This window comes from Vigna radiata, chromosome 11 (assembly GCF_000741045.1).
Source record: "Vigna radiata var. radiata cultivar VC1973A chromosome 11, Vradiata_ver6, whole genome shotgun sequence".
NCBI classification, from domain to species: domain Eukaryota; kingdom Viridiplantae; phylum Streptophyta; class Magnoliopsida; order Fabales; family Fabaceae; genus Vigna; species Vigna radiata.
The window spans coordinates 13,394,241-13,418,383 of record NC_028361.1 but is presented as its reverse complement, the minus strand read 5'-3'; the positions used below and the strand labels follow the sequence as shown (position 1 = coordinate 13,418,383).

Genomic DNA, 24,143 nt, shown 5'->3' with positions numbered 1-24,143 from the left:
CGTTTCGACCAAGCCGCAGATCGGACTGCGTTTTGCCCAAGCCGCAGATCGTACTGCGTTTCGCCCATGCACCTCCCGTAAACCAACCGCAGATCCACCTGCGGTTGCCCGCAATCGCAGATCGAACTGCGGCGGCCATTAACCGCAGATCCAACTGCGGCGGCCGTTAACCGCAGTTTCATTTGCGGCGGCCGTTTCCATTTGCGGTTTACCCAACCTACAAGCAGAAAATAATGGCCAAGCAGCACAAATCAAGCAACATCAAGCACAAATAAAACAAGCGCAGATCAACCAAGCAACAACATTCTATCATTTCTCCCATCAGATATACTACATCAACCACAAATCAAAAATAAATAAGCTAACCTGGACGTTGATGTACACCCTGCAACCACGGCATCAACACGAGTGAAGAAAAGAAAAGGAGACAGCAAATCACAACACCACGAAAATATACAGTGAACAAAACGACGAGAGGAGGGAAAGGAAGCCCACTCAGAGGGAGAACCGGAGCAGAAGAGAGGGTCAGGTCAGATGCGGCAGATAAGTGTTACGAGGGGAGAGGTGTAGGGTTTCAAGTAAGGTTTATGACTGATTGGGTAATCAAAATATGCTCTTTGAATAGATTAGGGATATAGGGGTACAGTTGGAAATAAAAGAAATTAAGGAGGTGCAGGATGAAGTTGACGAGGTGGAGGAAGAATCCCTCAACGAGGAAACATGCCTTTCTAGGGACAATAATTGCACCATCCTCTTTTCAATTATTTTATATACCTCATCCTCCTTTTTCAATTTTTCCCTAATTAATTAAGTATTTTTTATTTATTTATTTTATTTTATTAATAAAAAATATAAAAAATAATATCATACACTAACACAGAGGGTCAGCCTCCTCCCCCTCATTCACAACATTCACCCTTCCTCTCAACTCCAAGAGACCTAGGGTCTCTCCTTCACCCTGCCGGTAAACCCAGAGGCACCAACACCAACCGGCCGGCCACCGCGAGTCTCTGTTCAAACCATCGACGATGCCTATGCTCGTCGCAGGCCACGACGCCTGGCTCTCCTCCCTCCCTTCTCATCTTCACGCGCGAGAAGGATGTGCTCCTGCCTTTCGTTAGTCGCTTCTTGGGAGATCCCAGCCACCACCAGCCGGAGCGTCACTGGTCCTCGCCAGGGTCGCCGCCGCTGAAACTGGTCGCTGCCGCCTCCCGATCACGAACCAGGGGTGCGCCGGCGACGCGACTCGCTGCCGGAGCCGTCGCCACTCAATCCAAGGTATCGTCGGCAACACCAACCATCAACAAGACCAGTCTGCGCGAGGGAGAGAAGAACCGTTGCTTCTATAAATCTAGTCTCCACCACAACGAACGAATCCTGCCATCGCAACCGGCGCGCGTGACTCTTTTCTCCTTCTTTCTATCGTAGTCGCCGCCACCAGAGAGACGAAAACTGCCGCCACCGAGGCCACCACTAGTGTGGTTCCGCGGTTTGTGTATCAAACAAAACAGCCACTTTGGTTCGTCGAGACAATGTTCGAGGGTTTCGGATTTTTATTCTGATACGGTGGTTTGTATGTGGTTTTTTTTTTCTGTGTTTCTCTTGCTCAGGGGGTTAACTCCTTTGTTAGTGGCTTGAGGTGAACAAAAGCAAGGGGGCCTAGTTTCATCATCTGACTTGGTTTTTCGTGGCTGAGATTGATTCAGGGTGCTTGGATTGTTTCAAAGGACAAACTTTAAACCTATGGGCATGGGATTTGTGATCTGGGTTTGTTCAGATTGAAGAAGACTTATGGTTTGGCTAGAGGAAGTTGTTTCGGTTTTCTGTTCTTTTCTATTCTGGAAATGCATCTAATTCTGCTTCTACATTTTTCTATAGTGTTTTCTGGGTACAAGTAGAGGGTATTGAAATCATGATGTTGGAGAACATGTACCTAGTCTCTACTGTTAGTGATACATGATGAATCTTGCAGGTATTTGATTAAACGATGATGTCATGAAGAGAACACTACTATATTATTAATCAAGCATCATTCATTCATATTCAGACATGGCATGTAACAGGGGAACGGACAGTCGCATAAGACCAAATCCGAGAAGCTTAGATAGGGAGAAGCTTAGATAGGGCCACTTACCTCCGTAGCTTCAATAGAATTCTCCCGGGTGAAGGCAAATGGTCCTCCTTTTCCCTGGCCGTAAGGTATCTTCCTCCCAGATTGTGACGATAGGTAAATGGTGATGAGTTTCCAATGCTCAAGCTCCGATGATGAGGTGCTTGAAACTGAATCCTCTGGTGAAGGTCCTCTTGTGGTAATGAGATATTGCAGATAATGAAATATTGCCGATGAACAATTGGGAGTGAAAGGGAAATATCATTGGAGTGGTTACGAGTGAGAGGAGCCAAGAGAGTCCAGAGCAAGAGGGAGTCTCTGTTAAGTGAGTAGAGAGCGAATAGAGAGAGTTGCGTAGTGTGTGAGTGAAAATGATAATGGTGCTTCTCCTTTCTGTATGATGAGTGCATATCCCTTCTGACTTGGGATTTCTTTTGTTTTTTTTCCTTCTTCATGTGTTAAGGGGATCAATCGGCGAAAGCCATTCAAATTTCCTTTCCCCTGACACAACTTTGCATATAGACTTTTTAGCAAGAGCAACAAAGACGTTTTCTTACTGTCATTGTATGAGATATTTTGAGCATTACTGTGTAAACGTTGCAGGAGGGACACTCCTCTGTGTTAAGCCTGCCTTTTGTGATATTCTGCAGTGGACTGTGATACGCTGCAGGAAAGAGAGCTGAACTTGTGCTTGCTCAGACTGCAAAGGGGAAGCACGAAGTTTGCCATTCCCAGATTGCTATTTTTTTTCTTTTCTTTTCTTCTTTTTTTCTTTTTCTTTTTTTTTTTCAACGTTTAACATAAAAATTAAAGTAAAGATGATAGAAAAAACAACAAAACGAAATGACTCTAAATAACAAAAATGTAAAATAAAAAAGTAAAAATAGAATTAAAATAAAAATCTAATATAAAATGAAAACAAATAAAAATAAATGAATAAAATAAATAAAAATAAAAATTAGATAATATAAAAAAACAAAATAATAAAAAGACAACATAAAATAATATTAAAATAAAAATGAAAAACATATTTTATGTTATTCGGATAAAATTGGATGTAGACGAGCGATAGCGACAGTCACACAAGCAACTAAATTTAAAATTAAAACAGTTTTAACGGAGTTCTTAACATGATGTAAGGGACTATGAAGTATAATTTTGTTAAAACTGTATGAATTAGACTAATTTTAATTCTCCATTATTATTTACTAGATATTTTTCAATAAGGCTTACTATAATGAATATTACACCAAATTTAAGCATTGTTATATTATGTGGATTTTCAAACAATGTAATTAATTATAGTTTTGTCAAATGATAAATAAATTACTTAAATATATAATTTATCAATGATAATGAAAGTTACAATACTTATGTTAGGATTTGTAAGTTAGAAGTTGAAAAGCTTATATATAAATTTCTTCCATTAAGAAAATTGAATAAGTGGGAAATTGTCCCTTGTATTGTATCCTTTGATGGATATGTGCATTAATAAGCATGGTCCTAGTAGGGATTGCAGCATTAATGCATGAAGAAACAACAACAAATTGTACCGAACCATGCTTTAGAGAAAAATAATATTATGGGGTAGCAGAATAAAATCTTCCTTGTACTTACTTAGTCTTCATCAGTATTCAAAAGTGTTGATACTGACACCATATTATAATCCACATATTATTGTTTTCAATATGTATATATAATTTTTTTTTTTATGATTGGACTAGTTTAAAGAATAATTTCATATATATATATATATATATATATATATATATATATATATATATATATATATATATATATATATATATATATATATATATATATATATATATATATATATATATATATATATATATATATATATATATATATAATATAATATAAAAGAGATGTAAAGAAAAAAAATGTAATTAATGTTTAACCATAAAGTATAAAAAAAACTAAAAAAATTTAAAAAATGTAAAATATTATTAAACATTTAATATTTTAATAAAAAAACATTGACAATATGTCAGAACTCTTAAATTCAGCAGTTTAGTGGGATCCAGGTGACTGACAGGGGGTGGACTGAGTGATTTTTTAAGGTAGTATATATACTAGGATTTTAAAAAATTTCTGCCACTTTCTGCATGCACCTTCTTCTCCAAGCTTCTGCAATTTCAATTTTCTCCTCTTTCTCTCTAAAACTTCCATTCTTCTCTCTACAAATTCTCATTCTCTTTACTTCCAATCACCAAACAGACCACGCCTGAGCTCTCCTAGTGTCAAAGGTTTTCATTTGCACCGATCAAATCTTTGTTATGAGTTGGTAAGCTCTTCTTCTTCATGAGAAAACTGTTTTTGGATACGTGCAAGTCAAAGTTCTGGTTGCATGCGTTTATTAGTTTCGTCTTCTCAAAACTCTAATCACATTTCGATCTTTCTTTCTTATTCAATGGGTTATAGGTGTTCTAGAAAAGGGTTGATATTTGAGAGAATGCATTATGTTGTTGATTTGTTCTAGAGGTAGGGAAGCTTGTATAATTTAATTATGATTCTTTGTTTTGATTTGTTGTATGTTTGAATGAAGTTTTGTTTGATTATTTGATGTATATGTGATATGGATGTTACTGCATGTTTGAATGTGTGTTTTGAGAATTGATAAATGGCATGTAGATGGAAAGAATAGGACGTAATCATAATTTTGCAGTATTCTGCAAAATTATTACTAGTGACCGAGAGGTCATTATGACCATTCGGTCTGTGTATGTGCGTTTGGCCTTAATGATCGATCGGTCTGTGCTATGTATAATAGAGTATGGCGTTCGTTCTAAGTATAGTTTCCTATTTTAATTGGTAGTCAGCCTAGTTAGGGTATTAATATAACTTAAATTCTTATATACTATACTTATTCTCAGTTATAACTAAGTGTTTTGTAGATACGTGGTCGAATGTATTTAATCATTCTTGTGTAAGTTTAGCAGTGTTTGGTCTTGTACTGACAATCGGTCCTAGTAGTGTTCGATCTTGTACTAACACTCAATCCTAGTAGTGTTCGATCTTGTACTAACACTCAATCCTAGTAGTGTTCGATCTTGTACGGACAGTCGGTCTTGGTAGTGTTCGGTCTTGTACTAACACTCAGTCTCAGTAGTGCTCGGTCTTGTACTAGCACTCGGTTCCTTAGGGTACTTGGTCTATACTATCATTCGACTTCTTAGAATGTCAGGTTAATATAAGTAAGTATTTAAATGTAAAATGTCCAGTTGTATTATCCGTATTCGGTTCCAGTGAATAGTGTTCGACCTAGACCATAGTGTTATGTCTAACCTCTTTGGTGTTCAATGTAAGATAATAATATTCAATCTAAGTTAATGGGGTTCGGCTCAAACCAATAGTGTTCGGTTTAAGCTAATAGTGTTCGACCTTAGCTCTTGTTATTTAGGATAAATCATTAGGGGTCGATCTAAGACAATAGTGTTTGTTTTAGGTCATAAGTGTTCGGTATAATATTTAGGTGATCAATTTAGTTTAAGAATTTGTTTATTTGGATGTTCAGTGTCAGTGGTGTTCGGCTCATACTTGAGTTATTGTTCTTCACATGACCATTCGGTGATGTACAACTATAGGGAATAGTATTCCCGTTAGGTCTTGTTCTTAGGAAATGTTAAGCTTTTCTGTTCGGTTGTTTTAATGAAGATGATGATTTTTAAGGTTTGATTTAATTTCATTTAAATGTATCATGGATGAGAAAGTATGTTGGTGTTATATGTCAAGTTGGCATTGGAAGAGAATTCCAAGGAGGAATGTCTCGGTGTGTGGTTATTGAATTGGTAAAGTATGAATATGGATAGTGAAATTCACGACGTTCATCCTAAAATTCTAATGATTACCAGTTCTTAAGTAGAGATGGGTAAGTCATTTGGTGAGAATGGCAGGAGGCCCTAGTCTAAGGAAGGGACCTTAGGTGAGGTATAACAGGCTAACCTTGGGTGGCAGCTGAGGGGTTTCCAGTTACTACACCACCGGAGTGCACGAACGGCCACAAACTACATATTCATACAATCCGGATGGTCGAGTTGAGTAGTCGATCATTGTATGTATGTTCTGTTCGGTCTTTGTTGGAAATGAATGTTTGTTGATTGCATGTTATAATATTGCGATTATGTATTTTGATTATATTCATATGATTAATTAAATTACACTAACTTATCCTGCATCTCTTGTCTTGTCTCTTGTTATTCGTTCGGTTATCCTTTCTCTTGCAGTGATCATCCTTTGGATGTGAGCAAAAGTTTAAGAGTATTCGTTGGAACAAGCCCTGGAAGGCGGTAACCCCAAAGTTTAGTTTAGGACTATTCTGTTAGTAGTTATAAGTCTATCCCTTGTAAATCGTTCAGTTTATACAGATTAATTGTATGATCGTTCGGTATATCTCATCTTTGTACTATCGTTCAGTTTAAACTTAGTGGTAGAACCGTTCGGTTTGTTCATATGTTTTGTAACAAATTTATGTTACTTGTAAAGTTTTTAATTTCAAGCATTTTAAGACTTCTGTAAATATTATTTTAATTACAATAATTATCCTATAATATTATTATATGTTAACTCTTGTTATAATTTATGCTATAATTTTTGGGATGTTACACAATATAAACAAGAATAAGAAAAAAAAATAAAAGAGAAAAATATAGCAATTCAATTAATTTGACCATTTTGTAAAATTTATTTTCTTTTATTTTATATAATATAATTTTCTTAGTTTTTTACTATACATAGATATTTCATGTTGTAGTTAACTTAGGAAACAATTTTAGATTAACATTTTATTTCATTTTTAAGTTTATGATATCAGTTTTTTTAATAATCGTAATTCTTTAATGTTATCTAAATATCATTATCCTTCTTTAATTCATCTTGTTACTATAATTTACAAGATCATTAGACGATTTTTTTTCACGATATCATTTATAAATAACTTATAAGTTTACTTATACTTCAAATACACAAAACATAAGTTAGAATGCTTAAGAAACACCTATATATTTTATCATATCATTAAAAAATAAGCTTATTGATGATTCATTAATTCTAATTAGGCTCGACTAACTAGTACGTCTAATGTATTTTATCTAGCTAAATCGCCTATCATCTAACTTGACTTAAAAATTATTTTTAGTGAATGATTTTATTTAAAATTTAACTAATCCTATATAGACAAATCTCAGTTAAAATATTATATTTAAACTTAATTATTGTTCAAGAAAGCTAAGATTATGTGTTGTAAATGTACACAAAAATACATCGATCAAATACCTCTCACACTTTCTTTTTGGACAAAATTAATGAATTTTCAAATTACTTTGTGAAAATGATTTCATATCAACTTAGAATCCAAAAAATACATAAAATTACACAACCTTTAAAGAAAAGTAATTATAAGAACGTGAATGAAAAACTCTTTGAAATATTCTATAAAATATTTTTGCTAGGTGAATTGACAATTAATTCTATTTGTAATTATATAATATTTGTTAGCCGAATAATTCTCCGTTATTTGAATTGAAAATTAAAATAATTATTGAAAATTTGTTGAGCATATGTACAAGAATGACAAATAAACATGTTATCGTGAATATTGTTAAAAAGGGGACTTTGAGCCTAACTCAACCCCTACAAAACTGGTTTGTAAGGTGAGATTTGAATCCATTTATATATTATTTAAATTGGCCTTATCTCTAATCGATATGAGACTTCCAATACACCTCCCTCACGCCGAGCTATATATATACATCTCGAGCGTGTAACATGTTAAGAAGTGAACTTTAAGCTTAACTCAATCCTACAAAATCGACTTGTAAAGTGAGGTTTGCACTCACTTATATATTATATAAATTGATCTTATCTCTAACCGATGTGGGACTTCCATCAAATATTATCCGAATTTGTCTCCATTTTGATGAGAAATCTCCGTATTAACTAGATATAAGTATGGGTATGAATATCTGAATTTTTCAATTGGGTATGGAGATGGGATAAGAATGTACATATCTCTCTCGTTCCCATCCCCATACCTTCCCTAATATTTATCTCTATCTCTCTTTCTATGACTTACAATAAAATCATATCATATCTCCAAGATACTTTATCTTTTATTAGAACCTTTTGTGTAAGTATGTTCAAATGATGTATGTAAATTAATTTTTTTTTTATGTTTTATATTTGAATACTTCTACTCCTTTTTTATATTTTTATTGATTGTTTAATTTTTTTTTTAAAATGAGAAGATTTAACTTTCAATTTAAGTGTTCAATGGCATAAACTCTTCATTTAGTAGGTAATATAAAACAATTTTCATGATCTCTAAACATTTTGACTAGTTTGATCTCCGAAAAGTTTTCTTAGATCTTTAAGATATATTTCATCTTATCAATACACTTAATTATACATTTTATTTTCCTTTTGTGCAATTTCATTCAAAAGTGTATCAAATTGTTTCTAAGTCACACATTTGACTTTTTTTTAACATTTTTTTTGTTGTTTATTTTTTTCATGTAGAATATTAGTTTGATGTTCTTTATATAATTATTTTTATTTTCCAATTTATTATCATAAGTTTAATTATTACTACAATTATATTAATTATCATAAGTTTACTATAATATACTAATTTAATATCATTGTCATTATCATTTAATATATATCGAAGTTTAAAAGATAAAATATTTATACTAAATTTTAATTATTATTAGTTTAATATTTGTTGTTTTATTTGATTTCATTCAAAATAATATATTATAATTTTTATATATTAGAATTTAAAGAATGAAAGTAAAGAAACATTTAAAACATTTTTAAACTCGATTATGTGTTTTTTTTAATCTTTTAAAAGTATTTTTAACTTTTATCAACTTTGTTTTATTAACCTTGTAAATTTAATAAATATTGTGGTCTCATATGTATTTAATGATAATTTCTTTCTAAATATTTGATATTGAAAAAGTAGAAACATGTTATTTTGATTTTGAATATTTAATAATATTATGTTTTCTTTGAAAAAGATTATTCAAATTATAAAAAATAATTACTTGATATTGAAACAATAATAAGACTGATATAGCTAGGGACACGGGTTATAGCTAGGACACAGGTACGAGTGTATATCTAACACTTAGTGAAAATGAAGATGAGACAAAAATTACATACTGAATTTGGATATGGAGATGATGATGAATTTTTTTTTCTTTAAAAAAAAGTATAAAATAACAAAACTTATCTTCACATGTTATCATTCCTTCTTACCAGTTATTACCAATCTTTGGTTTTATTAATGTAGTTAATTGTTATTGGATGGTCTACCTAACCTCAAAGGTGAATACATATACAAAATTGTCATAAAGATTTATCACCATAACAATTTTGAGAATAAAGCAAAAGAAAGAACCAATGATTACCTTGTAGCAAATTGAAAATGAAAATTGTTGTGCACATCATGTGCTGACAGTTAAGTTCTTTCAACTAGAATAACCAATTGACCATCTAGACACATTGTTCACAAAGGAAAAATAACAATAAAACAAACTTTAACTCTGAGCCAAATATTACTTTTCTTTACAATATATAAAAAGCCATAAAATTAATCAGGAAAGACGAAGCAGAATAATCAACAAAAGTGATTAAATATGTACAAATTTTTTACTAAATATTACATTGTGATATATAAAAGGTATTACGAGACAAGGAACAAATGGAAAAGAATGAAAATCAGATGAAAAAGTTAGGGTTAAATTTAGAGTCCAGAGCCCAAAAAATGTTTCAAGCAACTACTAAAATTACAATATTAATCAGTAAAAAAAATAACTTTTAACAATAAGAGCACATGAACGTGGATATAACGTATAAGGGTGATAAAAAAAATTCTAAATTATGAAATAAAATTTATAATTATTAAAATTTATATAATTTTAATTTTAAGATTGAGTCAAATTTGGTATGAGTTAAAAGTTTAGTCGACATCTTAAAACAAAGATTATTGTTTAGTTAGTATTTGAGTAAATTAAGTCGAGTGAGTTCAAGTTTAAATAGAATTAAATTGGATCTTGGTTGAGTATAATCAAATTAGATTTAAGTTGAGTCAATTTGGTCCAAACTTATATCAAATTGATTTGGTTCGATTCTAGATTGTGTCAAGACGACCTAGGCTCAAGTTGATGACAAAACATGATGTGTTGACTTAATGATGACTTTGATGATGCTTACAACTCTTGTTGTTGGTTACTCTCTCCATTGTTTTGATCAAAATGTAAAATATGAATAGTTCTGTATGATAATCTTGAGTAAATTTATATCGAGAAATTCATTTTATGCATTTTTGGAATAAAAGTGCAGCGAATGTATACAACAACCATTATTTTAGACAATAAACAGTGGTTTTCAAATTGAGCATATTTAAACGAGGTAAAAAAGGGGAGATTTTAGCCTTGGTTAAGAACTTAAGCAAAAAGTTGAAGATTTTGCTTTGGTTATAAGAAAACCAAAGTAGTAAACCAAGCAAAAAAAATGGATTTTTAGTAGTGGTTCTACATGCAACCGCTACCATAGACCTTATCAAATTTTAAAGAGTTAAATATGTTTCTAGTTCCTAAACTATCAAGTGAATTTGTTTTTAGTCTCTCTTTCAAACTAAGCTACATTTTGGTCCTTCTCCTTAAGGAAACCATAATTTTTCGTTCTCCAAAACCAACGACGTTAAAAATAAGCTGAGGTGGCTAACGGTGGTATGCCACGTCATTTTTTTTTTCTGACACTAGTCAATCTTTCCCAGCTCTTCTGTCTCCCTCTCCCTCCGACTCTACTACAGCCACCTATGACGCCACCTCGAACACCTCTGCCGTGATCTCGAGTCGCCCCTTCCTTCCCATGGTCGTCCCCTGGAGCCGGATCTTGAAGTCTTCCACCCTCTCCCTCTCCCTCCGAGTTTCACACCGAGCTTGCAATCATTACATGCCAATTGTCAGTCCCGATGGAAAGCCTCTGCCATGCGTTGTATATTGCCATGGAAGCAGGTAATTTTGGGATAAAGTTCATTCCTTTGTTGGTTATTACTGATGAATTTTTTTTTTCATGGGAGGATTTATTAGGAAGAAATTATTGAGAAGAAATTGTTCCTTTGCCACCAGACTTGGTCATGTCAAGTTCTTCATTTTTTAAATTGTTGAGAAGCTTCCAATCAAAATGGTAAAGTAACTAAGCAAGTGGCAACTCAATATTTGCGATGGAAAATGTAATGCCTAGGCATATCCTTCTTCCATCACCAAATAGGATAAATTCAAAGTCTGCACCTTTGAAATCGATAAAGTTATTTTGAAAGTCTGGTGTCGAGCGTTTGAAGAGTTAATATCATAATTATTTCAAGTCTCGCAGATAATCGATTATCACTTATAATAATCGATTATCACTAGTAGTTGTAATGTGTCTTTTTAGTTTCGGACCAGTAAGCTATATATACCTTTGCCTAACACTTCAGGAAGCATCTATGCCATTTTTGAGAATACAATTTGTGTGAGGAATTTCTCAAAGTGATAGTGTGCTCATTGTCAAGTCTTGTGAATAGGAGAAGTTCGCGATTTGTGTGTCAAAGGTCGAAGCGGTTCTCTTCAATTTGGCTGAGCAGTTGTCTTCCGGTTTGTTGGTCGAAGGAAGAATTTGTTGCACTCTTCCGATTCATCTGTCGAAGGAAAGTGCTTGTTGTCCCTTCCGGTTCGTTTGTCGAAGGAAGGTTTTGCTTTTCTATTTTATTCACTATATTTTAATTTGTGAAACTATGTTTAGTGAAAACGTTAATCACTCTTTATAGTGATTAACAACTAGACGTAGAATCTATTAATTTGAACTAGTATAAAAATCCTTTGTGTGATTTTTCTACTCCCTACACTTTTTACATTTTTTGCACATCAATTGTTTGTTAAAACGTTTATAAGAAAATTAAAGGAACCAATTTTTTAAATTGACCGAACAAGCTCTTCGCTTTTTAATAATCCGTATTGTACTATGTTTTATTATTTCCCCTGCGCAAAATTGGTACCGATTGTTCCAACAATTTGGAGGCATAATTCACTTAGAGGAGAGCTTAGAGGACCGCTAGGGTTGTGGGAACACTCTTTTCTTCCTCTTTCGGTTCTTCTTCTTCTTCCATGGTCATTTTGTAAGCTTTAAGGCTCTCCATGACAATGGAAAGCCAACCCATCTTGTCAGGATTAGTTATAACCTCTGAATTGCATGTATTTTAATATGATATGAATTATTTTATACTTCTTTCATTAATTGTTAGTGATTTTCTCCTTTACTTAATGCTTGTTAAGTTTTGATCACTCATAGCATGATGTGTGGATTTCTTTGTTATTGGGAAATAACTAGAAATCATGATCTGGAGAATTTCACCTAAAAGAAATATTGTCTAGGGATAGAAATAGGATGTTTGGTTATCTTAAGCTTTTACTCTGAATGCGGAATTGATTGTTAGGATTTTCAAGGGATTGTTGTCTAATAATCAAATCTAGGCTTTTTACGTCGAGGGATCGGGTTCTAAGTAATTTAGAAAGTGACATTAACATTGTAATGAAGAAGATGAATTCTTATATGCATGAAAGTGAAAGAGGTGAAAATTAATCTTAGCACTATCATTCCATACTAATTCTAGTCTTTTCCACTCTTAAGCGTCTCAAATGCCAAAGACCACTTTTATTTTCTTTGTCAATTTATTTTATATCACTTATTCTTACGTTCATTAATCTAAATGAGTTGTTAATAGTGCAATTAACTAGTATTACACGAGTCTCTTGGGAAACGATATTTGGTCTTACCATTTTATATTACTTGAACGATTCGGTACACTTGTCGAGGTCTTAACACTTGCTCCACATAAAGCTCATCTCCCTCTACTCACACCCATAAGATGATCATAGCCAAACAAGAAACATAACCACATATAAAGGCAACACAAACAGAAAGGTAAGTTAGATATAAAAGATTCATTCATTAGTATAACATACAGTCAAACATAATTCATGCATATGATATAATTAACTTCAAACATCTTAAACATATTATGACTTAGACTTCATTGTCTGGACTTAGAATGAATGTCGAGTTATGGCGGGTTGTGCACTTGTGGTGGCCTCTACTGTTGTGCAAAACCATTGCCATGGTTTCACCCTACCACACACACAAGGTTAGTCCGTTACCGTGCAATAGGCCTCCAAGTAGCGCCTACAGTAGGACTCCTACTACTCTCACCACATGAATCAATCCTCTCTATTTGAGAATGAAAGATCATTAGAGTGTTAGGATAACCCTCAAAACTGAGCTTCCTGTATTCATTCTAATAACACTTAACCATACCGAAAGAGTCCTCCCATGGAACCCATATAACCATCTGTGGAATCATTTGAACCAATATAATTATGCATAATTTCACAATTTCATTACATTAATTACTTTGATACTTACATAATACTCAAACATAGTCATACATCATCCACAATTTAATCAATTACATAACTCAAACCAATAAAGATCAAAGAAGAAAAGAATACATGGTAATCTAGAACAGTCGCTCAGCGCACACACTCGTTGAGCGACCATAGACTTTACTCGTACAACGATCCAACTCGTTGTGTGAATCCACTGATAGTGATCCCAACCTCTAACCCACTCGCTAAATGAATTAAACTACTAGTGTTACTAGATCCCAACCCCTCACTTAACGCCTCAACTCATTATGCGGAAGTCCAAACAGTGGCCCAAACCCCCTAAACACTTTATGAGCGCACCCAGTCGCTATTCAAATAAGATTGACATGTCTTCAAGACCTCAACCAGCCGCTCAACGTACCTTCTCGCTATGTGAATCATTAAGTAGTAAGCCAATCTCTACAACCACTCGTAGAGCGACTCCACTCGCTCAGTGAGTTTGCATAATCTACAGCACCAAATCTGCAGAATTACGCAACTTACACCAAATTTACCAATTCCAACTATTTTTCTCAACTTCTAACCCTCCTAGATTGTTTTATATACCTAATTATACTTGACTAAATGTGTCTACACCTTCCTAACCTCATTCTAAAGTGATTACTAACAATTTCTCACTTCAAAACACAAAATTCACCAACTTACGGACCCAAATCATATTCTACCACTTTTGGCACTATTTTCAGTAACTTAGGGACTTAATCAAGTTCCAATTGACCTATCTAGCCTATTCCAACACACCAATTCAACACCCAACTCCTAATTCAAAATTCCATTACCCCACTTCCTCAAAACTAACTTTAAACAAGTATAATTTACTTCAATTCCTAACCAAACACTCTCATAACAGATTTCCAACATTCCAACTAGCTAATAACACATCAAACATCATTAAATTCATATCATTATCACAGTTTCTCAATATACCTTAAAAAGGATAAAATTACACATAGAGTATTTACTCTAAAATCTTAAATTTAGTTCAATCAATACAATAAGCATAGAATCATCCCACATCCACACTAAATTACAAATTAAAGCAATAACCTAGCTTCCCTTACCTTAGAGAAACGTTGCACAGCTCTAGAAAACTCCGATCGATGCTTGCACCGTAAGGAACTCTAGAAAATCCTACAAATCACCGATTGGTGATAGGAAACCAACCTTAGAACCTAAATTGAGCTAAGAGTCAAGAAGGAGAGACACAATTCTCATGCAAAGACAAAAATATGCATAATCACAGTTTTGAGGGAAACCCTAGAAAAGAGGAACAAAACTTACAAGCTCAAATCAAGATATTGATCGGTATGAATTATAGCCCTCGACGAACCTTAGAAATTGATCGCTTAAACACTTTCTGATCATCGAACAGATAGTCCAAGAGTGAGAAAGAGTAAAGAGAAGTGAGAGAAACAAAGAGAAAATAGTTTAGAGAGATAGACGGTGTTTTACATAATGAGACGAGCTTTATAAAATTCTATTTATAATACCCTGTCCCATTATTTTAATACACCTATCTATTCTAATACTCTATTTTCTAAGTTCCTACATATATTATATTTTTTTAAAAATATAAATATATAATAATATTGTAATTTAAATATTAACACTTATAAATTAAATTTTAATTATTGATTATAATATAATAATTTAACATATAAATGTAATAATTATTTTAATTTATCCAATTAAAAACATAAATTAATTAATTAAAGATTTAAAAAATATTTATATAATTAAATATATTTTTAATATTATATATATGAATTTATATAAACAATTTTTAAAATAAAAAATTAAAAATAAATGTTTCTATATGGAAAAAGTTTTTTTAACAACTTTTTTTTACAACTCATACATGGTGGTGTGTGATTAGTCCATTTAAAATATTTTTTTTTGAAAATAAATTCAAACAGATCAATAAAATAATGACACGTGTGTTATTGTAAAAAAATGTTAAAAAAATTGTTAACATATCATGATCTTCTTAAAGTAAGATTGTTTTCCCATTTTTATCTATTATTTTAATACTTACCCAACAAAATCTTTAACACTATTATGCTAATAAAATTTTTAATTATTTAATATAATAAGTAACACTAATAAACACTTCAAAACATGACCTATGTAACCCACCATGTTTCGATGGGTTTTGCTTGTTTTAAATTCTATATTATTTCCTTTTTAACTTCTTCTCTTGATATCAAATTAAATAATTTAGACTCTACCAAATACGCTTCCATTTGCATCACTATGGTCGAATTCTCCCTTAACTGGCTCTAATTTAGGTCAGCCTGCAATTTAATTTTAAGAAGTTAGTTAAAATTCTATTTTGCTTCTAATTTAGATGATAATGCATTTGATTCGGTTTTGTAAAGATTTTTAAATGCATTGTTATTGACTTGGTCAATTTAATTATCTTATTCAAGTCATGTGACATTGATTGGATCTAAATCTTGAAATCTTGCCACGTGTTATACATACTCTTATACACAAGCACATCAAAACAAAACAACTTTTTTATATTATTAGGCAAAGTTGTGAGAAACAGTGTAGATATAAGACCATTATTAAAAATAATATGGCATTGTCAACATCACATAAGTTGTATAAAGTTTTAATTATTGATTGTAATAAAAAAAAATAATATACAGGTATGATACCTATTTTAATTTTATTCAATTATTGACTATATTAATTAATCCATTTAAACTTAGATAACATTTGTAGAATAAAAGGTATTTTTAATATATATATATATTAAAAAGTAAAGTTAATAAAATTTCAAATGGTCTGACTTATTCTCTTGCTATAAATAATCAACCGACTCTATATTATGATGGACACTAAATTAGGATAAAACAGATTTAACTGACTTATTTTATAGCTTCTAATATTAAGGAAACAACCTAAAAAAAACTGTAACAATAATTAGTTCCTAATAAACTAATTTCTAATTGTATAATTAATAAATCATGTTTAAGTACTATAAAAGAAATAATAAAAAAAAAGACACTAATATGATTAAAAGATTAAATTTAAATTAAAAGTTTATTTATTGTTTTTTCTATCCAAAAATTGGGTGGATGCATTGAAATATGATATTAAAACCCGAATACCATTACACTTATAACAAATAAAATTAAACTTAAATTAAGAAGCATATGTATCCTGTAAAACTAGAGACATATTTAAGAAGATAATAAATATTTAAGCAAAAGAGGACAGACTGGATGACATAGCTAGACATGGGCACCACAATAAATCTCTGTTCTTAATTTTATAATACTCAATCTCATCATCATCATCGTATGTATGTGCCATGCCATGTCCCATCAAGCCAAAACCCTTCATCTAACTTTCAACCTTGTTAAATATCTTCATTTATTACCCTACATTTCTTCTATTTTTTTTCTCTATTTTAATTCAAAACATTTCAAAGACAAATACTTAATTGCTTGTTAACTTGTTTTCCAATTAAAATCTAATATCTATTTTCATGATAATAAGATATTTATATCCACATCCAGATTCATGTTTATATTTGTTTAACTATTTTTTACAAAATATTAAAGAAAACCTAATATTATAAAGAAGTGATGTTAATATGATATATATTTTGAAATAGTTAAAAAACATCTAATTTTAAAAATAAAATATTGGTAGCATGTATGAGGAATCAATCTAAGTACTTTTTATGAACATCCAACCAGTTGCTATCATACAAGCACATACATATATAGTTGCATCTCAGTGTCACAATGATCTTGTCCTGTCGGTGGCCCCTGAATGGGAGATATTTTGAACTTTATTTATGGAGTAGAGACTCAAAACAATTAATATTTATTCCTTAAAAATTGTTTTATTATTTTCCAAAATATTTCATTTATGCAGGTCAATGACTTGTTCTTTCTTGAATCAAAATCTTATAATGTTACTAAAATTAGATTAATGATGAAAAAGTGATAATTTATTTATGCTAGATTATAGTTTAAATTTCAACAGCCATAAAGGAATCTTAACGGCACACCCGACAAAATAGTATTATCAATATTAATATTATTATACATTTTTTGAAATTTCATATATTTTAAAAATATATTTATTTCCACTAAAAATGATTAAATAACTATGTTTTCTTAAGTATTCGTGCCTTTGAGTTCCAATTGTGTCCCTGTATTCTTTATATTTTCCTTGAGCGATTGAAATTTTTTCATTGACCTTAAACGACATCGTTTATTAGATCTAGATGGGTTAAGTTGTTGCGTTTTTAGCTAAAGTCTTTACCTAACTTTTTAAACATTATATATATATATATATATATATATATATATATATATATATATATAAAATGTTTTTTGAAAATAGCATAATTGTGTTAATATCAATGAATTATTCTTTACTTGAAGGAAGAGCAGTATGGCGAGGAAGTGGGAAGCATGATCAATTGATGGATATGATGGAAGTGAGATGCACGCGCCACATGAGCATTACATATGTTATGCAGCGCTTGGTCACATCACATTATCACATATGGACGAATGAGAGCTGATGATGAGATGTATATACAATAAACGACTTTTGTTGGCGCGTGGGACCCCTCTGCACCGCCAATCGTGCCTCCAACCCACCTTTTCCGTATCAACGCGAACGCGGAGTTTCGATTTCTTATTTAAATATTCTATTTCTTTCGCAAAAATATATATTCACGTTAATAACAATAATAATAATTAGATTGATAAAAATAATTCCACAATAATACTATGGTAAATTAATATTTTTGGTACACTTTTTATTGAAACATTGATATTTTAAGTAGTATTCTTTTTAAGGGATAAATAGAAAAACAGGGAGAAACGTCACATTTCAAAGTGATAAACCAGTCACATCAAATTTACTTCCCCTTTACAACAAAAAAAAAAAAGAAAATAAAACAACGTAACACACGCACATTTATTGAGCCATTTATCTGCGAGACGATATAGAATTGATAGCACTGTACTCCCTTTTACCGTTTCCTTTTTTTTTTCTTTTATTTTTTCTTTCCGCTTTTGCTTTTCTCTTCTTTTCCTCTGCTGTTCGTTCATGTGAACGGTTTGGAATTTTGATAGAAAAAAAAAATAATAATTTTATTGGCACCTCTCACTGCTCAGCAAGGAAAATCATCATTTGGTTCTCCAGAAAATTTATAAAATCCTTTCAGATTTCTCTCTCTCTCAACTAATTCCTCTTAAGAAGACTCCAGATCTTCGTAGCCATTGCTCCCTGCAGCTTCTTATGATTGGTAACATATTTCCCTCATTTAAATTGTCTTCCTTTCTTCTGTTTTCCTAACTTTATGGTTATTTTTCCTTCTGGGTGTCTTCAAAGTTTAGTTTTCTTAATGTCCATATTGTGCCTACATAAGAAAATCCATGGTGTGATGCACCAAGTAAATTATCTTTAGTAAGGTTTCTTGGCTCGTCCTTGTTCATAACTCATTGACTGAATTATTTTGTTTGTGCATCTTGCATCGCATTTACCTAAAGCTAGATCCCATACGATTCAGCTTGTATATATGTGGTTTTAGTTCACGAGTATGTTTCGTGCTTGGTTTTGTTTTGTTGTCTTTTAATGTTTGTATTATCGTTGGTAGTACACAGATTGGCGATCACTCCTTGACCTTGTTGGTTGGCAAGAGAAACGTGCTACCCATGGAACATAGGTTCCATGCTGTATAAGATCCGAAGTTCCCTTTGCATCCCCTCAACTTTTACAATATGTTACAGACTATTAATTGCTTCATGATTTTGATTGAAATAAAATTGATTCGATGCATAATTGGAGCTTAATTTCTTCGATTGGAACTTGCTAATTGTTGTCAATTATTTATTGAAGCAATTTTCTTGCTTTTAATTTAAGATTTTTTTTTTCCTGGGCCATACATTGTTAATCGTACGAGTTATTATTTGTGTAATTCTGAATAAGAGCTGGTGTTTCTTTGGTTCAGATGGCAAAACCACATTCAGCTGATGGTAGGGCTAGAAGCTCCGTGCAGATCTTTATAGTAGTTGGTCTGTGCTGTTTCTTCTATATATTGGGTGCATGGCAGAGAAGTGGTTTTGGAAAGGGAGATAGCATAGCATTGGAGATTACTAAGAAAAGCTCAGACTGTAATATACGCTCTGATTTGAGTTTTGATTCTCACCATGGTGGAGAAGTCAGCAAAATTGATGAATTTGAGTCAAAACCAAAGGTCTTTGAACCTTGCGATGCTCAATTTATCGATTACACCCCTTGCCAAGATCAACGGCGTGCCATGACTTTTCCAAGAGAAAATATGAATTATCGTGAGAGACATTGTCCCCCTGAGGAAGAAAAATTGCACTGTTTGATCCCAGCACCTAAGGGATATGTGACTCCATTTTCATGGCCGAAAAGCCGTGATTATGTTCCATATGCAAATGCGCCATACAAGAGTCTTACAGTTGAGAAGGCTATTCAGAACTGGATCCAGTATGAGGGAAATGTGTTCAGATTCCCGGGGGGTGGAACTCAATTTCCGCAGGGTGCAGACAAATATATTGATCAGCTTGCTTCTGTGATACCTATAAAGGATGGAACAGTTAGGACAGCACTGGACACTGGTTGTGGGGTATGCTTTTCACTGCAAATTCCTCAGGGCTATATAATTTTTTCTTTTCCATTCTTGTAAATGTTAATTTGATCAATAGCAAGAGTTCTTTGTTTTAGGATTGTATCCTTAATGTAAGGTTGTTTTGCTCAGGTAGCCAGTTGGGGCGCATATCTCTGGAGCAGGAATGTTATTGCAATGTCATTTGCACCGAGGGACTCTCATGAGGCACAAGTACAGTTTGCTCTTGAAAGAGGTGTACCTGCTGTCATTGGTGTTCTTGGAACCATAAAATTGCCGTATCCATCTGCAGCTTTTGACATGGCACACTGCTCTCGCTGCTTGATTCCCTGGGGAGGAAATGGTGAGATATTCACGTTTTTAAGTATAATCTTCTCTGTGAAGTACTTGCTGTAAATGAGAAAGCAGGATGATTTTTTTGCGTATTATTGCTCTTAGATTTGGCGCCTCATATAAGTTATAGCAGCTATTTAGTAATGCATATTGGGTCCTCTATTTGCAGATGGAATGTATATGATGGAGGTTGACCGAGTTCTAAGACCTGGCGGTTATTGGGTGCTGTCTGGTCCTCCAATCAATTGGAAGGCTAACTACAAATCCTGGCAGAGACCCAAAGAGGATCTTGAAGAAGAACAAAGAAAGATTGAAGAGGTTGCTAAGCTCCTATGCTGGGAGAAAAAGTCTGAACAATCTGAAATTGCTATTTGGCAAAAAACTGTTGACTCCGAATCATGTCGCAGCAGACAAGAAGATTCCGGAGTAAAATTCTGTGAGTCGGCAGATGCTAATGATGTCTGGTATGACCCTTAATTAGTATTGAACAATTTGAATATTTTGACATTCTTTTATTAGGATTCCTTATATTTCTTTCTACTAACCGTAAGCACAAGCATACATGAACGTAAAAGGTGGGAGAAAAGTTGTGGAAAAAAAGGAAAACAAAACTGTCTTAAAAAATTGATGTATTATAAGAAAATCAGTAATCAAGTACCATGTCCCATACGGTTATGCAGGAGCCAATGGAAACAAAATATGTAATTACTGTTTCTATGTCTTTGATGTTTGCGCATGTAGTTATGATAAAAGCTTCGTGATCCCAATTTGTGATTATTTTATATATCATGAAATCATGTAATATTAACACAAGAAATCCTTTTTTTAAGTTCTCACAAGGGTATCTATGAGTTTTAGATATCCTAAAAGTTTGATCAACACTTATGCTCAGAAGTAAGAGGTGTACTTACCTGGAATGACTTTGTTTTGTGGCTACAGGTATAAGAAAATGGAGGTCTGCATTACTCCAACTCCTAGAGTTTCTGGTGATCTTAAGCCTTTTCCAGAAAGGCTTTATGCCGTCCCCTCTAGAATTGCTGGTGGCTCTGTGCCTGGTGTTTCGGTTGAGTCATACAATGATGATAACGAAAAGTGGAAAAAGCATGTAAATGCTTATAAGAAAATTAATCGACTCCTAGATTCTGGAAGGTATCGCAACATTATGGATGTGAATGCTGGATTGGGTGGCTTTGCTGCAGCTATTCAATCAACCAAGTTATGGGTCATGAATGTCGTGCCTACTATAGCCGAGAAAAGTACACTGGGTGTCATATATGAAAGAGGACTTATTGGCATCTATCATGATTGGTATGGTTTTCTAACTTCCTCATAATTTCTTCATGGCATGTCTAGATCGTTTGATTTAAAGACTTAGTTACTATCCTAATGTTGTACCATTATTCAAATGAAGTTTATAATTTCAAGAAATATAATTTTGACACAGACATATCTTCTGCCAGTTATTATATCTTGTACGAAATTGTAACGTGGCTAGCTATACAACTTTTCGGAATGAGCTTCTTGCTCACATGTTTTTACTTATTTTTGTGTGCATTTGTGTCCAGGTGTGAAGCGTTCTCTACATACCCGAGGACATATGACCTCATTCATAGCCATGGTCTCTTTAGTCTCTACAAGGATAAGTAAGTATTCCCTCTGTTAAATGGTTATTCCGTTTCTTCCCGTTACCTATAAATTTATTCAATACGAATTAATAATGTTTTTTTGGCTTGCTTAGCTTACAATTATAGCTTTAGCTGCTACGAAAATTATTTCCTGGCAATGAGCATAAACAACTTTCCTCGGGGGTTGCAGTGCAATCTGAGTGACAATGTTTTGTTGAATCTAATGTTTTTTGAAAACTTTATATCACCTGTCCTTTGGTATGTGTGTATTTTTGGCTTTGACCGTTGTATGAAAAACTAAGTGCTCATGATGAATTAGTTCCATTCTCCCATGACTTGGCCTTTTTATGATTCTCCATGGGAAACTGCTAGCGGTTTTACCGTTCCAGTCAGATTGCTGTAACATCTTTTTCAGTTACTTTGTTCATCTGAGTCTTGTTAGGCAGGCAAGTTTTGTATATGTGGATGTCTAAACAATCCTTCTGAATGACTTTTGGAGCTTATAACACGTATGTGTGGATTTAACTAACAACTATCACTAGTTCAATCACTTGGTTTAAGTCTTATGTTTCCGTTTATCAAATCGAGTTTATTCTTGTGCTGCAAATCATGATGTGTGATAACTAAATGCAGATGCAATGAAGAAGACATTCTTCTTGAGATGGATCGGATTTTACGCCCGGAAGGTGCTGTAATATTCCGCGATGAAGTTGATGTCTTAATTAAGGTAAAGAAATTAGTCGAAGGAATGAGATGGGATACCAAAATGGTGGACCATGAGGATGGTCCCCTTGTTCCTGAGAAGATACTAATTGCTGTCAAGCAGTATTGGGTTGCGAATGTCACATCTGCACAATAATCACAGAAGACAAGTTGAAAGGCTTGGCCTTGTACAGCCACTAGTACCTTTCAATATACTATTCTTGCAGAGTTCGTGAGGCTTTGCATGCATTTTGGCATAACTAATCATCTCTAGTGTGGCACAGGGATACTTGGCTTAACCATCACAACCGTGTCACTTAGCTCAAGGTTTATCGCCATAGGAATTTTTTTTTCTCATAATTTAATTTTCTTATTATACAACGTTACAATCATAAGTCAAGTGAAGATCGACTTTTCTCAATAGTTGTTTTATTTTCTCTGAATTTGAAGTTGCAGCCTCTACGTTTTGTAACCAGTGTATGGTTCTTCCTTGCTAAAATCCTCACGTAGACTACATGTAATTGGTCACTTTCTCAACTTCAATTGTGCCAGAAAAAAAGTTCTGATTTTATACAGTAGTTAATAATCGGCCATTATATTAACACAACAATTATTGCTTATACATAATGTTACTTTTGTGAGAATTGTGTTACTTTTTTCGTCTAAATTATGTCAAATAGTCTTCGGCCTCTTAACGAAACTTACATAGTATAACTTTCGGTTCAGAATTTATTCAGTGGCATAATCCCATTGATTCTTTTTATAAGGATCTGTTCTACAATGACTAAGGCCTTGTTCTCTTGAGTGGATTTGAGGGAGAGTAATTGAGTGGATTTGAGAGGATTTGAAGATAATTTTTTTTGCTGTTTATTTGAGTAAATTTGGAGGTAAACGAGAGTGAATTTGGAAGTAAAATTTGTGAGAAATAGTGTAGGATTTAATTTATGTGACAGATTAAAAAAATTTAATTCCAAATTCACTTTCGTTTACCTCCAAATTTACTCAAATAAACAGCAAAAAAAATTATTTTCAAATCCTCTCAAATCCACTCAATTACTCTCCCTCAAATCCACTCAAGAGAACAAGGCATAAAAGTCAGAATTTTCTAACAAATTCATTGTATTTTGAGTCATATTCATTTAGTACTGAGAAAAATAAAACCGATATTCTGTAGCCCTTTTAACTACTAAGCATAATTTTGGCTTTAGGGGGAGTGACAGGACTGTATG

The 24,143-nt window shown here is 32.8% G+C and overlaps 1 protein-coding gene and 1 long non-coding RNA gene across 3 annotated transcripts; both read left to right on the top strand.

The window, feature by feature from the left end:
* The first annotated feature begins 922 nt into the window (after positions 1-922).
* LOC106776461 lies at positions 923-2,852 on the top strand. The gene is made up of 2 exons (XR_002670058.1): positions 923-1,573; positions 1,707-2,852. It is a non-coding gene; the product is annotated as an uncharacterized LOC106776461 (long non-coding RNA).
* Positions 2,853-18,635: 15,783 nt separating this feature from the next.
* LOC106777706 (probable methyltransferase PMT2) lies at positions 18,636-23,524 on the top strand. Of its 2 annotated transcripts, none has more exons than XM_014665417.2 (7): positions 18,636-18,904; positions 19,610-20,254; positions 20,387-20,597; positions 20,757-21,051; positions 21,527-21,895; positions 22,153-22,230; positions 22,846-23,524. In XM_014665417.2, the coding sequence occupies exons 2-7, from the start codon at positions 19,610-19,612 to the stop codon at positions 23,069-23,071; spliced, it is 1,824 nt and encodes a 607-aa protein (XP_014520903.1). In that variant the 5' UTR covers positions 18,636-18,904; the 3' UTR covers positions 23,072-23,524. The 2 variants fall into 2 exon arrangements, with proteins under 2 accessions (XP_014520903.1, XP_022631740.1); XM_022776019.1 differs by lacking the exon at positions 18,636-18,904 and adding an exon at positions 18,934-19,065.
* Positions 23,525-24,143: the final 619 nt, after the last annotated feature.

What these genes read in the sequence shown, in the direction of transcription:
- LOC106777706 (XM_014665417.2), top strand. Translation starts at nt 19,610, where the DNA reads ATGGCAAAACCACATTCAGCTGATGGTAGGGCTAGAAGCTCCGTGCAG. An exon ending in CACTGGACACTGGTTGTGGG is followed by an intron (nt 20,255 to 20,386) that starts GTATGCTTTTCA and finishes TGTTTTGCTCAG; the next exon opens with GTAGCCAGTTGGGGCGCATA. An exon ending in TTTAGTCTCTACAAGGATAA is followed by an intron (nt 22,231 to 22,845) that starts GTAAGTATTCCC and finishes AACTAAATGCAG; the next exon opens with ATGCAATGAAGAAGACATTC.